The sequence below is a fragment of the Corythoichthys intestinalis genome, chromosome 10 (assembly GCF_030265065.1).
Source record: "Corythoichthys intestinalis isolate RoL2023-P3 chromosome 10, ASM3026506v1, whole genome shotgun sequence".
Lineage (NCBI taxonomy): Eukaryota > Metazoa > Chordata > Actinopteri > Syngnathiformes > Syngnathidae > Corythoichthys > Corythoichthys intestinalis.
In genome coordinates, this window is record NC_080404.1 from 17,880,574 (window position 1) to 17,895,338 (window position 14,765).

General features: G+C 39.1%; 2 protein-coding genes across 9 annotated transcripts in view; one reads left to right on the forward strand and one right to left on the reverse strand.

Moving 5' to 3' along the window:
• vit (vitrin) overlaps nt 1-4,927 on the forward strand; it is a 56,026-nt gene extending 51,099 nt beyond the window's left edge. For all 7 annotated transcript variants that reach the window (XM_057847707.1, XM_057847710.1, XM_057847709.1 and 4 more), the window contains 2 exons: nt 15-528; nt 3,017-4,927. In XM_057847707.1, coding sequence (XP_057703690.1) covers nt 15-528; nt 3,017-3,195 — 693 coding nt within the window. In that variant the 3' untranslated portion in view covers nt 3,196-4,927. The remainder of the gene's footprint in view (nt 1-14; nt 529-3,016) is intronic.
• The window catches only part of LOC130922740 (striatin-like), a 55,049-nt gene continuing 43,811 nt past the window's right edge, over nt 3,528-14,765 (reverse strand). The window contains exons 10-16 of one of the 2 annotated variants that reach the window (XM_057847715.1): nt 12,691-12,866; nt 12,385-12,432; nt 12,191-12,312; nt 11,941-12,108; nt 11,723-11,863; nt 11,304-11,492; nt 3,528-5,485 (exon numbers count right to left, since the gene is read on the reverse strand). In XM_057847715.1, the coding sequence (XP_057703698.1) occupies nt 5,316-5,485; nt 11,304-11,492; nt 11,723-11,863; nt 11,941-12,108; nt 12,191-12,312; nt 12,385-12,432; nt 12,691-12,866 (1,014 nt within the window). In that variant the 3' untranslated portion in view covers nt 3,528-5,315. The remainder of the gene's footprint in view (nt 5,486-11,303; nt 11,493-11,722; nt 11,864-11,940; nt 12,109-12,190; nt 12,313-12,384; nt 12,433-12,690; nt 12,867-14,765) is intronic. The other variant, XM_057847714.1, reaches the window with a different exon arrangement.

Consider the following 14,765-nt stretch of genomic DNA (forward strand, 5'->3'; position numbering starts at 1 on the left):
TTGTGTTCTTGCAGGCTGTGTGTCGCACAAACGGCTTCTTCTCCTTGCCCGTGTCCAGCTGGTTTGCTCTGAGAAAAACTGTGCAGCCGCTGGTCAAGCGAGTGTGCGACACAGACCGCTTGGTTTGCAGCAAAACCTGCCTCAACGCTAACGACATCGCCTTCGTCATCGACGGCTCTAGCAGCGTAGGCACGGGCAACTTCCGCACGGTGCTACAGTTTGTGGCCAACATCACGCGAGAATTTGAGATCTCTGACACGGACACGCGAGTGGGCGCCGTGCAGTACACCTACGAGCAGAGGCTAGAGTTCGCCTTTGGCCAGCACAACACCAAGGCCGAGCTGCTCAACGCCATCAAACGCATCGACTACTGGAGCGGCGGCACCAGCACGGGAGCTGCCATCACTTACGCCGCTGAGCAACTCTTCAGCAAGTCCAAGCCCAACAAACGCAAAATTATGATCGTCATCACTGATGGACGCTCTTATGACGACGTCAGAGCACCTGCGCTGGCTGTCCATAGCCAAGGTGAGAAATTGTTTCATGACTTCAAAGGTTGTCCTGATGCAACTGGTGTTGCCATTGTATTGGCTTAGATTCCATCAAAAGGGACAAAGAGAATTGTATTCTATTTTAAATGAACGCAAAAAGAAGTGAGGCCAGCACAGTGACTTTATGGTCAGCATGTCTGCCCCACAATTCTGGGGTTGTGGGTTGGATGCTTGGCTTTTGGCCTCCCGCTAAGTTCTCAGCGGGTAAAAACTTACAGTGTGTTAGGTACACTGAAGATTACAATAGCCTGGCCTGTGTTTATAGAATACATCAAGGGCAAAACCACAGAAATGCAAAAAGAAATACATGACTGAACAATTGATTTTTTTATCCAAAATTTCATTTTAAAGTAACGTGAACAAAATAAGTACATTATGCACAGTGAAATGGAATATATTTTGAAGATAACACAAACATTGACTTTTTAATATTTTTATTAGGGCTGTCAAATTTATCGCGTTAACGGGCGGTAATTATTTTTTTAAATTAATCACTTTAAAATATTTGACGCAATTAACGGTTGCACTCCAATTAATGCCAGCCAGTACTAACAGTCAAGGTTGCCCAACATCCCATCATGCATTTGGGCGGAGCAAGAGACCATCTTTTTCTTAACACGCCTAATTAAACACAACGCAGAACATACTGCATACCATTTGCAGCCACCACTGACAGTCATGGTTGCCCAAATTCCCATCATGCATTTGGGCAGAGCAGGAGAGGTTCTTTTTCTTAACATGCCTAATTGAACACAACGCAGATCATGCTGTATACCATTTGCAGCCACCACTGACAGTCATGGTTGCCCAACTTCCCATCATGCATTTGGGTGGAACAGTTAAGTCGCTACAGTATCATTTAGTGATGGCACAACAAAAATATTATTCCTATTTCTCAAAAAAATAATGTTCACAAAAAAAGCGCTCAATGCAAAGAGAACTGGCATTCCCAATCAAAATAGCTATGCAACCTTCATATAAAACTTACTCAGACTTTGCCTTGGCTAGATCTCAAATTAATTTAAAACTCGCCATTGACACCTTGTGGTGTATTTCAATCACTACCTTACGTAGTTAAAGATACTGTGGAAGAACGGCAGGGAGCCCGATGTGACGTCACCGCTAAGCGACGTCAACAACGGTGAGCTATTAGTTTATTTTTTGATTGAAAATTTTACAAATTTTTTAAAAACGAAAACATTAAGAGGGGTTTCAATATAAATTTACTATAACTTGTACTCAGATTTATCTTTTAAGAACTACAAGTCTTTCTATCCGTGGATCCCTTTAACAGAAAGAATGTTAATAATGTTAATGCTATATTGTGGATTTATTGTTATAATAAACAAATACAGTACTTATGTACAGTATGTTGAATGTTTATATCCGTCTTGTGTCTTATCTTTCCATTCCAACAATAATTTACAGAAAAACATGGGTTATTTTAGAGATGGTTTGAATTGCGATTAATTACGATTAATTAATTTTTAAGCTGTGATTAACTCGATTAAAAATTTTAATTGTTTAACAGCCCTAATTTTTATATTATATGGAAATAATGAACCTAACATAGATAAATGGACAAAAAATATGTCCAAAGTGCACATAAATTGTACTGCCAAATGTATCTCGAGAAAAGCATTTCTGGACCTTATTGCAATAAAAAAAAAAAGAAAGAAAAATTTAAAAAAATTCTAAAACCTTATTGTGTTCAATCTCACTTTAGTTATATTTATTTTATCCCGAGATGTAATGCTTAATGTACAATTTATGATTCAAATTAGAACATATATCTATACAAATTAATTTTAAAAAACGTTCATTTTTTTTAATGACGTTTAAGGACCCCATTAAGCTTTGAAATTGAAAAAAATCTGAATTTTCATTATTTCTGGGGTCAGGCATTAATAGGGTTAACAAGATGTTCTGAATAAAATAAGTCTCTTCAACTCTTTCCTTTTTCTTAATGATCTGATCAATTTTCCATTGCATTGCCTTTCTTTTAATTGCATTAATTCAACACGTTTTTTTTTTTTTTTGTCCCAGAAAACATGTGCATTTGAACCAATCAGAGCTAACTATCCATGCTGATCACATGTCAGTATGTCAGCCAATTGAACCGGCAACTGGAGTGCCGGTCAGGGAGAGTGGTTAGCTGAGTGCTGTCCGTGGAATAAATAATAAATATCTGTGGAAACGGATGAAGCGACACAAGCACTTTATTATGCTTGTTGTTAACACGTGTGTATGTAAATCTGACGTTAGTAGATTGTTTTCCTCTTGAAGGTACCTGTATTGCAGCCAGGCAGGTTGTTTTTAGCATGGGGTTTTGACAGTTGTCATCACATTTTCGGGATCAAAGCACCATTCCGGCACCGAACCTCTTGCCAGAACAGTGTTCTGACTAACTTTCACCCGAACCTACGCTTTGGTCTATATAACTCTCCCCCGTACCTGTGTTCCAGGTGTGATCGCCTACTCCGTCGGCATCGCCTGGGCCGCCCAGGACGAGTTGGAGTATATTGCCACTGATCCAGACAAGGAGCACTCCTTCTTTGTGGATGAGTTTGATAACCTGTACAAATTTGTGTCTAAGATCACACAAAACATCTGCCAAGAGTTCAACTCCCAGCCCAGAAACTGAGGATGGATACCGAAAATGGCGAAAGCTTACATTAAAAGAACACTGACTGCAAATTTACCCTCTATTGGCCACATGTGCCATATCTTCATTTAGGTGTGGATTGGGGATTAACAACAGAAAACATCTTCGAGAATCAGTATTTATCCTCAAATCCACCTATGGTGCTAACGTTAGAGACAAACAGCTGTCGTTTGGCTGCATGAAGAAAGCCGTACTATTGAATCCTATTTCATGGATTTAAATGGCGTACCACTGTCCATTTACTGTTTTAGAACAGTATCGCTCAAACCAATGGTACTACAGTATTAAAATTACTGTTGCTATTTAGCTATTATGCTAACCTTTAAGCATAAGTGAATTTCGTTCAATATTTTTCAGTTGTTCAATTCAAAAAGTGAAACTGTTCATCATTTGCAAATTATTTGAAGGTGGTACCAAAATGTAAAGCAAGAGTATCTAAGTCGAGGTGGTTCCAGGACAAAGAAAAGTTGACATTTGGCACAAGCGGCACTTCTTTTTTGAGGCTTTTTCTTTGCGCTTTATCTAAAGTGGTGCTTTTTCTTCCTAACTGGAGAAATTGGTTCGTGGGGACACTGTGTCGGTTCCTTATTATGGTTCTTGTACTGCGTCGGCATGAAAGGTCGTTGGAATGGAGCTTACGTGCACTGCATGATTTATTTCCTTAACAGTGCGCTTGCTTTTAAACAGCTTTTGTCTAAAGAGTATTTATGATTGTCTCCTTATTTGTACATATTCATATCAGCATATTTGCTCACAATGATTTTTTTTTTTTGCAAGTTTTGATAAAATAAAGAAAATAAGACAACTTCATGGCGCTGCTTTGAGAATGAGTTCAATAGCGTGCATGAAAACAACTGACAGTGAGGTGAATAGTTTACAGCAGGTTTATTTTGAACATTGCTTTGATTTACAAACCAGTGACTGAGAAAATGGCTCGTTGAATGCTGCGCTCTCCGCTCATTTGATTCAAACCCAAGGAACATCTCACAGTTTACAGTAGGATTAGAACTTGCAGGAAATGTCACCTCACTCCGTGTTAGATGGTGGACAAGTTATTTGAAAGAGTCCTTGAGTACTGCACTAAGGTCCCGCTAAACACTGGACTACTGTCAATAGGTGGACATGACACATCACGTTGTAATAAGCATGTCCGGTGGGGGAGGGGACTACAAACAGTACAAGTCAATTGGAACAAGAGCAAACTGGCCAAAATTAGTTATTCCTAAAATGGACATCAATAACCAACTTTAAATTGTAATAGTATATAACCAAAAATGGTTTACTTTAGACACAAATGTTTGTACGCTAATCTTACTTGTCAAGTGTACAATATTCTAACAAACAGACCATATACTGTATCTGCTTTGCGTCACACTACCAGCTTTGTCTGGAAAAGCACAAAACTGATTCCCCAGATACATTTATCAAAAGGAGCACTCAAACTCACTGCACAGTTAATTTTAAGACTGAATATATATTTTGTTTATTATAAGTATTTGTCATTTTACATCCAATGTTAAAATCAGCAACACTGTGGCAACCGGATGAGTTTCTCTGGCGCTCCCTCCCTCACCACTCCCCAGAAACAAGCTTGTTAAAATAACATTTCCAAGGCCTTTTAAAGCAAAGGCACATTTGTCAACAAGTGTTTTAAAAAGGAAAATCAAGGCAGACCAGCAAGAGGAGAAGTGAATCTGGACTGAAAACAAAACCTGATCTTGTTGGGGGGGGTCTGTCGATGGGGAGGAAAAGGCCTGAGGGGGGTGGGCTGAGCGGCTTGAAACCAGGTTTCTTTATTTCTCACCCCTTTCCCCCCACACTTGTTCTGAGCCTCCTAGCTGTGGAGATGGCGCTGTAAGCGATAACATCCAGGCCTGCCTGGATGCTAGATGACTAAGGGCTAGAGAACAGTTCTCCCAGCCCGAACTTCACGTGGAGATCCATGTCCCGTTTGCAGCTACGGCGTCTCCCAGTGAGCGATGGGGGGATGAGATTGGACCCGTCCCTTTAAGTCTATTCCCCTCCTGTGCCTCAATTGGTCCCTGGTTACTGGAGGCAGGGACGGGGAAGGGAGCTACGGGGAGAGACGTGGCACTGCGTCATACGAACACCTTGGCAAGAGCGTCCGCCCCGGCGCTGGCGATGTAGCATTTGGAGGGATGAAAAGCCACATCGTGAATGGACTCCTCAAATTTCTTTCGGTGAGCCGTGAACTCCTGGATGCAGGTTTTACTCTCCAGGTTCCACAGGCGGATGGAGCAGTCGTGACCTGAACAAACATTGTTTCAAGAAGAATGCTTGTCAGGTTGTTTTTGGGGGTTTTTACGAGTGATGTGTGAAATGACGATCTATATCGCCATCATTTAAGACTGGCTGCCATTGACTGTCAATAGCATGCAATGAGTTAAAGACTATTAAAAAAAAAAATTTGGCCTGTAACTCGAGTGTATTTCTATCTATATTCATTTAATTATTTTAATTTTATTAACATTGTATTCATATAACAAAAAATATATATATATACCTTAATTATTAACATATGATTTAATAAATACAGTTATAGCTAGTGTTGTGACAAAATATCGAAATGGTGATGTATCGTGATACTTTGTATCCCAAAAGGTTATCGATACGCTCCTGTCAAGAATCGAGATATCGTTTTAAAAAGGCGTCAATGTTTAAAAAACATAAAATAAAAATAAAATAAAATAAAAGGAACCATCAAGTTGCTACCAAAATCTTCCACCATAATAGTGTCTCAGTTAACTTTAAGGCTGCCATTGACTGTGCTCGACGCCCAATCCGTTTAGACTGCGAACGTTCGTTCATTCAAAACCAGAGCATTCACAGTCATTCGGTCAGATTTTCGGGGCATATACAGGTCACTTTCTGTTCATTTTAGGGCATTTACAGGTCATTTCCTGTTGAGTTTGAGTCACTGCCTATTCATTTGGTTGATTCCGAGGTCACGTCCTGTTCTGTAACCAAAAATAAACAGGAAGTGACCCATAAAATACCCCAAAATCAACAGGAAGTAACTGAAAATCAATAGGTAAATGATCTTAAATGGCCCAAAATTACCTCATTGTCTAGCAATGGCTGCCGCTGACGGCCATAGATGTTCAATCCGTTTGAAGTGGGAGGGATGGCAGCCCTCCCAGTTCAAATGGATTGGACGTCTACTAGTGATAAACTCATTCCAACTTACAGCAGAAGCTTGTTTTTCTGTTTATTAGTCATTGGTAGAAAATCCTACAAAGATTTCCTGACCAATGTATCGATAATCGCTGTATCGCTATATCGTCAGATCATCGTTATCGTGAACTGTGTATCGCAAATCGTATCGTATCGTATCGTGAGGTACCAAGAGGTTCCCACTCCTAGTAATAGCTAATATTTAAGTTTTTAATGACCAAAAACAATCACTTCCCCTATACAGTGATACTTCTAATTACGAATGTCTCTACAAACGGACACACCTCAACGGGAAAATATTTCCTCTTATTATGAAAGAAATTTCAAGATACGAGAGGTAAATAGTATTGAAAAAGATACATATGTACTTCCTGCTTTTAAATGTCACGCCATAAGACTGCTGCCCTATTGGTCATTATCTTTCTCATTGTGCTTCAGTAATGCGATTCTGCTCTCCTATTGACATATTGTTGATGTTTAAATTTGGGTCTCGCAGTATGATACGCACGCACAGGCACAACGGTGTTGTTCTTCGCGGTCTCGACGTCTTCGCCAAAGAGCAGAAGTCTCCTTGCGTTTTTTTTTTTTTTAAAAGCCCACACGTCTCCACGCGTTTATGTGTCACGAAGAGTAAGCTGGGAAATAGACACAATCTTGAAAGAGAAGGAAGGTAAGATATTTTGTTTTTCTATTTTCCTTTGGATTATGTTACATTATGTTAGGTTAGGTTAGGTATATGGAATGATTCAAATTTGTTTGTTGTTTGATTTTGGTTTCAACCAGATTCTAAAATTTAATGTGGCGTTTCAGTAGTGCTTGGAACGGATTACGGCATTTACATGGAAAACACGTCGGAATCTTAAGGTTACGAGACTACTTCCAGAATCAATTTTGTAAGTAGAAGCACCAATGTAAATAGGATCTCTACAGGTATCAGGAAATCTCATTTAGTGTCTTTTAAATGCCACTTTAAACTAATTTAATGCCCATGCCGAACTGCAGATAGTTTAGTTCGATAATGACTTTTTAACCGATATCCCAACATTGTCCAACTCCAAAAATCCGATACAGATATTAAACCGATACCAATATACAGTGGGGCAAATAAGTATTTAGTCAACCACTAATTGTGCAACTTCTCCCACTTGAAAATATTAGTGAGGCTTGTAATTGTCAACATGGGTTAACCTCAACCATGAGAGAGAATGTGGGAAAAAAAAAAAAAAAAACAATATCACATTGTTTGATTTTTAAAGAATTTAATTGCAAATCATGGTGGAAAATAAGTATTTGGTCAATACCAAAAGTTCATCTCAATACTTTGTTATGTACCCTTTGTTGGCAATAACGGAGGCCAAACGTTTTCTGTAACTCTTCACAAGCTTTTCACACACTGTTGCTGGTATTTTGGCCCATTCCTCCATGCAGATCTTCTCTAGAGCAGTGATGTTTTGGGGCTGTCGTTGGGCAACATGGACTTTCAACTCCCTCCACAGATTTTCTATGGGGTTGAGATCTGGAGACTGGCGAGGCCACTCCAGGACCTTGAAATGCTTCTTACAAAGCCACTCTTTTGTTGCCCTGGCTGTGTGTTTGTGATCATTGTCATGCTGAAATTGTCATGCTCCTCCAAACACGAGAACCTGTGTTTCTACCAAAAAGTTCTATTTTGGTTTCATCTTACCATAACACATTCTCCCAGTCCTCTTCTGGATCATCCAAATGCTCTCTAGCGAACCGCAGACGGGCATGGACGTGTACTTTCTTCAGCAGGGGGACACTTCTGGCAGTGCAGGATTTGAGTACCTGGCGGCGCATTGTGTTACTGATAGTAGCCTTTGTTACTGTGGTCCCAGCTCTCTGTAGGTCATTCACTAAGTCCCCCCGTGTGGTTCTGGGATTTTTGCTCACTGTTCTTGTTATCATTTTGACGCCACGGGGTGAGATCTTGCATGGAGCCCCTGATCGAGGGAGAATATCAGTGGTCTTGTATGTCTTCCATTTTCTAATAATTGCTCCCACAGTTGATTTCTTTACTCCAAGCGTTTTACCTATTGCAGATTTAGTCTTCCCAGCCTGGTGCAGGTCTACAATTTTGTCTCTGGTGTCCTTTGACACCTCTTTAGTCTTGTCCGTAGTGGAGTTTGGAGTGTGACTGACACACAGGTGGACAGGTGTCTTTTATACCGATAATGAGTTAAAACAGTTGCCATTAATACAGGTAACGAGTGGAGCCTCGTTAGACCTCGTTAGAAGAAGTTAGACCTCTTTGACAGCCAGAAATCTTGCTTGTTTGTAGGTGACAAAATACTTATTTTCCACTCTAATTTGGAAATAAATTCTTTAAAAATCAAACTGTGATTTTTTTTTTTTTTCTTCCCCACATTCTCTCACTCATTGTTGAGGTCTACCCATGTTGACAATTACAGGCCTCTGTATCTTTTCAAGTAGGAGAACTTGCACAGTTGGTGGTTGACTAAATACTTATTTGCCCCACTGTATGTGGTCGTGGACTTAACATATTATGGGCTAATTGTATTGTTATGCGGCTGATGCCCCATCGGATACTTTAATAATGATAAACGTAACAACTTAAAGTTTTACCAATAAATAATCTGTGGAAAAATAAGAGAACTTCAACTAATGTTTTGGAAAAAGTGTCTATATTGCACCACTATATTTATGAAACAGTGCAAAAATCTGTTTTTTGGATCAAGTGCAAGGTGCCAATAAGGCACTACCATATGATTCATACAGTGCTTCTGGCTCAAAATAACAAAGGCACACAGCTTCAGTACAGCGAATGAGGTATGTAATGAGTTTACAATTAATGTTCAATCATTTACTGTTCTGGTCTGCTCACATAACAAATTCCAAGCATCTTAGTTTGGAGACAACTAATGGTCAACAAGCAATGAAACTGCTGTGCTAAACTGTGACCAACTCTTGTACAAAAGCCAGAAGCTTCTACATTCACTTTGAAGGCCCAAAACTGATCATGAAAAACCGATGTCGATATTATCCAATATCATTTTAAAATGCTTTTATCGGCGGACAACCCTAATAAATTATGTAAAAAAAAATAATAAAAATACATTTTTCTAACCATCAAGTTTACAATATGTTTCATGCCTCAGACATTTAGTTTAATGCTTTTTAAGGCCTCAATTTGGACTAAATCAATTTATTGACTTTAAATGCTTTTTAATGATCCGCTTAAACCCTGTGTAAAGGGTTTGCACTGTAGTGACCACTGTGGCTGAAAGGTTTAAATGTACACACTTGTATTCGCTTTCATTGTGGTCTCATACGCCACTCTATCATTTTGCAATTCAACCTCCAGATGTCACTGTTTCATTGATAAATCAAGAATGCATACTGATTGATACAGTATATCCATCGGACCATAATTTGCTATCCACTGATTACCAAGCAGGTGATGGGCACTTGGACGGGCTGTTAACTTCACATTTCCGGAAACACATTGTCAGGATTACCTGTAATCTGTCAAGATGTTTTATCAGAGTGTTTCATGAGTTATGACCAGTGTTGTTAATAACGGCGTTACAATATAACGGCGTTACTAACGGCGTTATTTTTTTCAGTAGTGGGTAATCTAATTAATTACTTTTCTCATCTTGGCAACGCCGTTACCGTTACTGAGGACGGAAAGGCATGCGTTACTATATTGGTCGAAAAGTCTGAGGGAGACGGACTCACCGAGACGACAGAGCAGAGCAGGAGTAGGGAGGAGGCAAGAAAGTTGTGACGCCGAGCAAACGCGATGCTAGGTAGCTCCAATAATACATGTTGTAGCCGATAGCCTACAAACTACGCCCACATGTTATGGTAGATATGGTAGACATGGTAGATATCACATGTACTGTACATAGATATAACTAGATGCAAAATGACAGACATGGCACTAAATGAGTTAGTAGACAGCCGCCATCTTAAAGCAGTAGACTTTTTAGGACTGCTCTGTTGTAGAGAACCTTCCTAGCGAACCTAAGTAACGTTTTATCTAAAATACTTCTAAATCGGCAAAATCTTGACTTGAATCTATCTTTAAATGTTGAAACGGTTTTAAAACTTTCATATGTTGAAAGTAGAGAGAAGGGAACTAATGCAATAATGGGAGCAATTTTATCAACTTTTAACAGTTGATTCAGGGTAAAGGGTAAATTAGGGTAAAGAATTGGGCTCGGGCCACTTGTACCAAAAACCTTCACAAAAAACTTCACATAGTGTGGCCAATGTTTTTTTTTTTTTTTTTTTTTTTTTTTGGAGGGGAAAAAAAAAAAAAAGTAATTATCACCAATTACTTTGCCAAGTAACTAATTACTCTTACATTCAGGTAATTGAGTTACTAACGCAATTACTTTTTGGGAGAAGTAATTTGTAACTATAATTAATTACTTTTTTTCAGTAAGATTAACAACACTGGTTATGACTTTGTTTATTATCTTGTCGCCTTGCGGCAATTTTTGAATTAGCGTCATTTGTCTATGTACTATGCCAGAAGTAGTAAAAACGTGTTTTGACAAAAGGGGGCAAATCAGATGTGTTATGTTTGGGTGTGAAAAAATGCCAGAGGCTTAACCGCCCTTGATAAATTTGCTATGTGAAATGTAACGACTCGTTGTAAACTTCTGTATGTACTGTACATTTCTTTATTGGTTAGTTGATATAAATAGCCGATATCACGATAAAAGATTTTTTTCATATTGCAATCAGCTAAGGTTTTACGGTATACTTTTCTGGCTAGTCCAAATTTAGAGGTGCACCGTGCACGCCTTCAGTGCCAGGCAGCAAGACCTCAACCGGATGTAGCTGCACCATACATGGCTAGTGAGCATTATGTGAACGTGTTAACTTTTGTTGACACTTACTGCCCGACATGAGATACAGTCCGTTGGGGTCCACGGCTAAGCTCGTGACGGCATCCAGGTGGGCCACCATAGAGTGTATCAGTTTGCCAGTGTTGTTGTCGAAGAACTTGATGTGTCTGTCCTCCTGTGCTGTGATGGTGATGGGCAGCGTTGGGTGGCTGAGGATCTTGTTGATGTGAATTGGAAGACCTAGTTATCAATAGAATGAATTAGTATGGAACTCAAAATGCAGGAATGGAAATCACAATCTTTCCTATTTGATACTGTTCAATTTTTAATGTTACTACATACAAGGGCTGGGTGACCCCCCACCCCCCCCCCAAAAAAAAGGTTCACATTTACTACAGTTACTTCAATATAAATTGAGTTCATTTTTTAAGCAATTCTGGTTAATCTACAACATCATTTCCAAAACGAACCTTGCCCTGCATTGGACTCTAGACTGAGGACAAGTTGACTTGTCTCCATATTGAAAAGGCCGATCTCCCCGCTAGTGAAGGATGTGACCAGGTGAGCTGGTTCACTGCAAACCAGGTCCACCGAAGAGGGAACTCCCATCTCTGATGCAAACATAAGCAAGCATTCATTACACAAATGCACAGAGTAGCTAATTGACTATTGAGAGTCAAAGTTTTACTTTTATTTTCGTTGAATACTGCGAGGGCTGGGGAGGTGCTGTTGGCGTCCCACAGTCTCACTGTCCCATCGGCCGAGCACGAGAGAAGGCGCTGGTGTGCACTGCTGTACACTAAACCCCAAACGGAGTCTGTGTGACCGCACAGCTCCCCACGAAGAACTGATGAGTCTATCACACAACAAACCTCAATTAATCCAAAACGCTCTACATGTAAAATAATAATATTATAACAAAATCACATGTGCATTACCATAGGAATCATAGGGGTCGATGTTGGGATTCGGCATGTTCCAGCATTGGATGGTGCCATCCACTCCTCCACTAAAACATTGCTCCCCAGTGGCGCTCATGACTACGCTCAACACAGCCCCCCTGTGGGCATGATAAGTTGTTCAACATTTTGTTCGTCAATCGATACTAGAACTTGTTTGTGTTGGAGAGTACCTGTGGGCCCTGAACGTGTAGATGGGCTCCACATCTAAAGATGTACTCCTGTGGACGATAAAAACCCATTGATCACCATCCCAACACTCATCAAAATGTGTTTTATGACATTTACTTGCATGAAATTATAAAAGTGGATTAACGCATTAAATGGACCCAGAAGCATTTACTCTGAATGACTCCCAGTCCACTGTGTGTGGGTGTGTGGCGGAGCTGTGCTGCGAAATCACTTTAATGAGTGAGAACTATTCCCCGCAGATAACTGAGTCAACCCAATGGAAACAAAGTCTTGTCATGTTCTCTTACTTTTTGGCTGGAGTTGTCTTTTGAAGATTCCACATTTTGAGTGTGTGATCTTCTGAAGCAGTTACAAGGACAGGTTCCACTGGGTGGAAAGACAGGGCCCGAATCCCGTCAAAATGGCTCCGGAGTGTAAATTTAGCATTCCAGGTTTTTCTCATGGCATCTTTATTGTTGCCAATCTGAGGACAGAGGTTTTAGTGAAAATATTTAACAGTATATTGCCATTGTGTATGTTTGTATAATAACACTGGTCAACACTAAATAAATGGCAGAGGTGAGTAGTAACGTATTACATTTTCTTGAGTAACCTGTTGAGAAAAATGTACTTCTAAGAGTAATTTTACTTAACCATACTTGAGTAGATTTGTGAAGAAATGCTACTCTTACTCCGCGACACTAGTTGTTACATTTTTCCTATTTAATCCACATATTAATATTTTCCTTTTTTGTTGCCAACGATGCCAACAGTAGCTCTACCAGTTTCACCAATGAGACGTCGCAACTAAGCCTGTCGCGATATGCAGTAAGTCAAATTATCGTAAGGTAAATAAAAATGAAGGCAGTAATTTTCACGGCTACGATTTATCGCCACGTGTGTGCGTGCATTTATTTGTGTGTACTGCACTTGGCACACATGCGTGTTTATTGTATATGAGACTCCAGTAGCTTTCACAGATGTTTATTGGTCATCAACACGCCGTAGAATTAAAATTAAGACATACAAAATAAGGAAACACATCAATATTAAACATTGTAAAACGTTAGCATTGCCTCATTGAAGCTTAAGGAAAAAAGAGAATGTACTAATTATTTTAGCCTGCTAAAAAACATTGGCAGTCTTCTCCACAACACAAAATTGCGGTTAAAAGGTGACACTTCAAACATGAAAAATCCCTGGATTACATCATTTGCAAACGATGTCAACAAAAGGGGGGAAAAAAAAACTATTACTGACGCCACTTGCATGACGACTAGCAAAGTGCACTTTGTTTTTGTTTGTTTTTTTTTTACTGAGTGTAAAGCGTACTGTTAGTGGATTAGCAAATGTACTTCCGGTGAACATTTCAAAAATAAAAGCACACCCTGTTAAGAATTCTGGAGGCAATCTCACATACTTCAGATTCTACACTAAGAATAGATTTAAAATGACACCAATTATGAAAAATCTGATTTCCAATGATAATATGATGTAATAAATGATAATAATTTGGCTTCAAATTTGTTAATATGCGTACTTTGCAAGACAAGATGAGAGTGATTTTTGATCAAATTAACACTTTTAATGGGCTCTAACTGGCAGACAACAAAAATGACACTGGGTTTCTCACCTATTTCATATTCTGCTCTTAAACTAGCTTTAAAATGACTCATTATGGATTGTGTGTTTTTTTAATATTCAAAATTTTTAATATAGTTTGTTTCATTTAAGAATAACAAATTATTGCATTTGAATAGGTGATTTATTAGGATGTATTGTTACTATATTTGTGGTTGAATAGGATAAAAAAAAACAAAAAAAACCTGGCGATTACATCGCATATCGGCAATAATTTATGAGGCAAATACCGCCTACTAAAACTTATCTCGACCATCCTAGTCTCAACAATAATCACATGACTTTATTATACCAATCACACACACATCAAGCTTGCCGTTCTATGATCACGCTGGCCTGTTCAATCACGTGGCGTCTTCAAAAGACTGTAAAAAATTAAGTATTTGACATGGAGCGCTGCCATCAACATGACTTGAAAGCGCAGATTTTAACCGCTCTCCCACTTTTCAATTGGCACCGATTGACCACGGAAAGAGAGATATGATCCTTTTAAGTTCATAATAGGAACTATGAAGGAACTATTTATTATTCAAACTAAGAACTATTTTCTCCACTAGAGGGCACTCATGCTCTTTAGACAAATGATGCTTCAGTCTGTAATTTTTTTTCTCACGCCGAAACTCAATGATTTGGTTTTTTTTTTTTTTTTTGGTATTTATTTCACTTAATGTGGTTATGAAATGGGTTATTGTACAGTATAATAATAACAGCTCATATAATACCGGCTGAGAAAAAAATACCA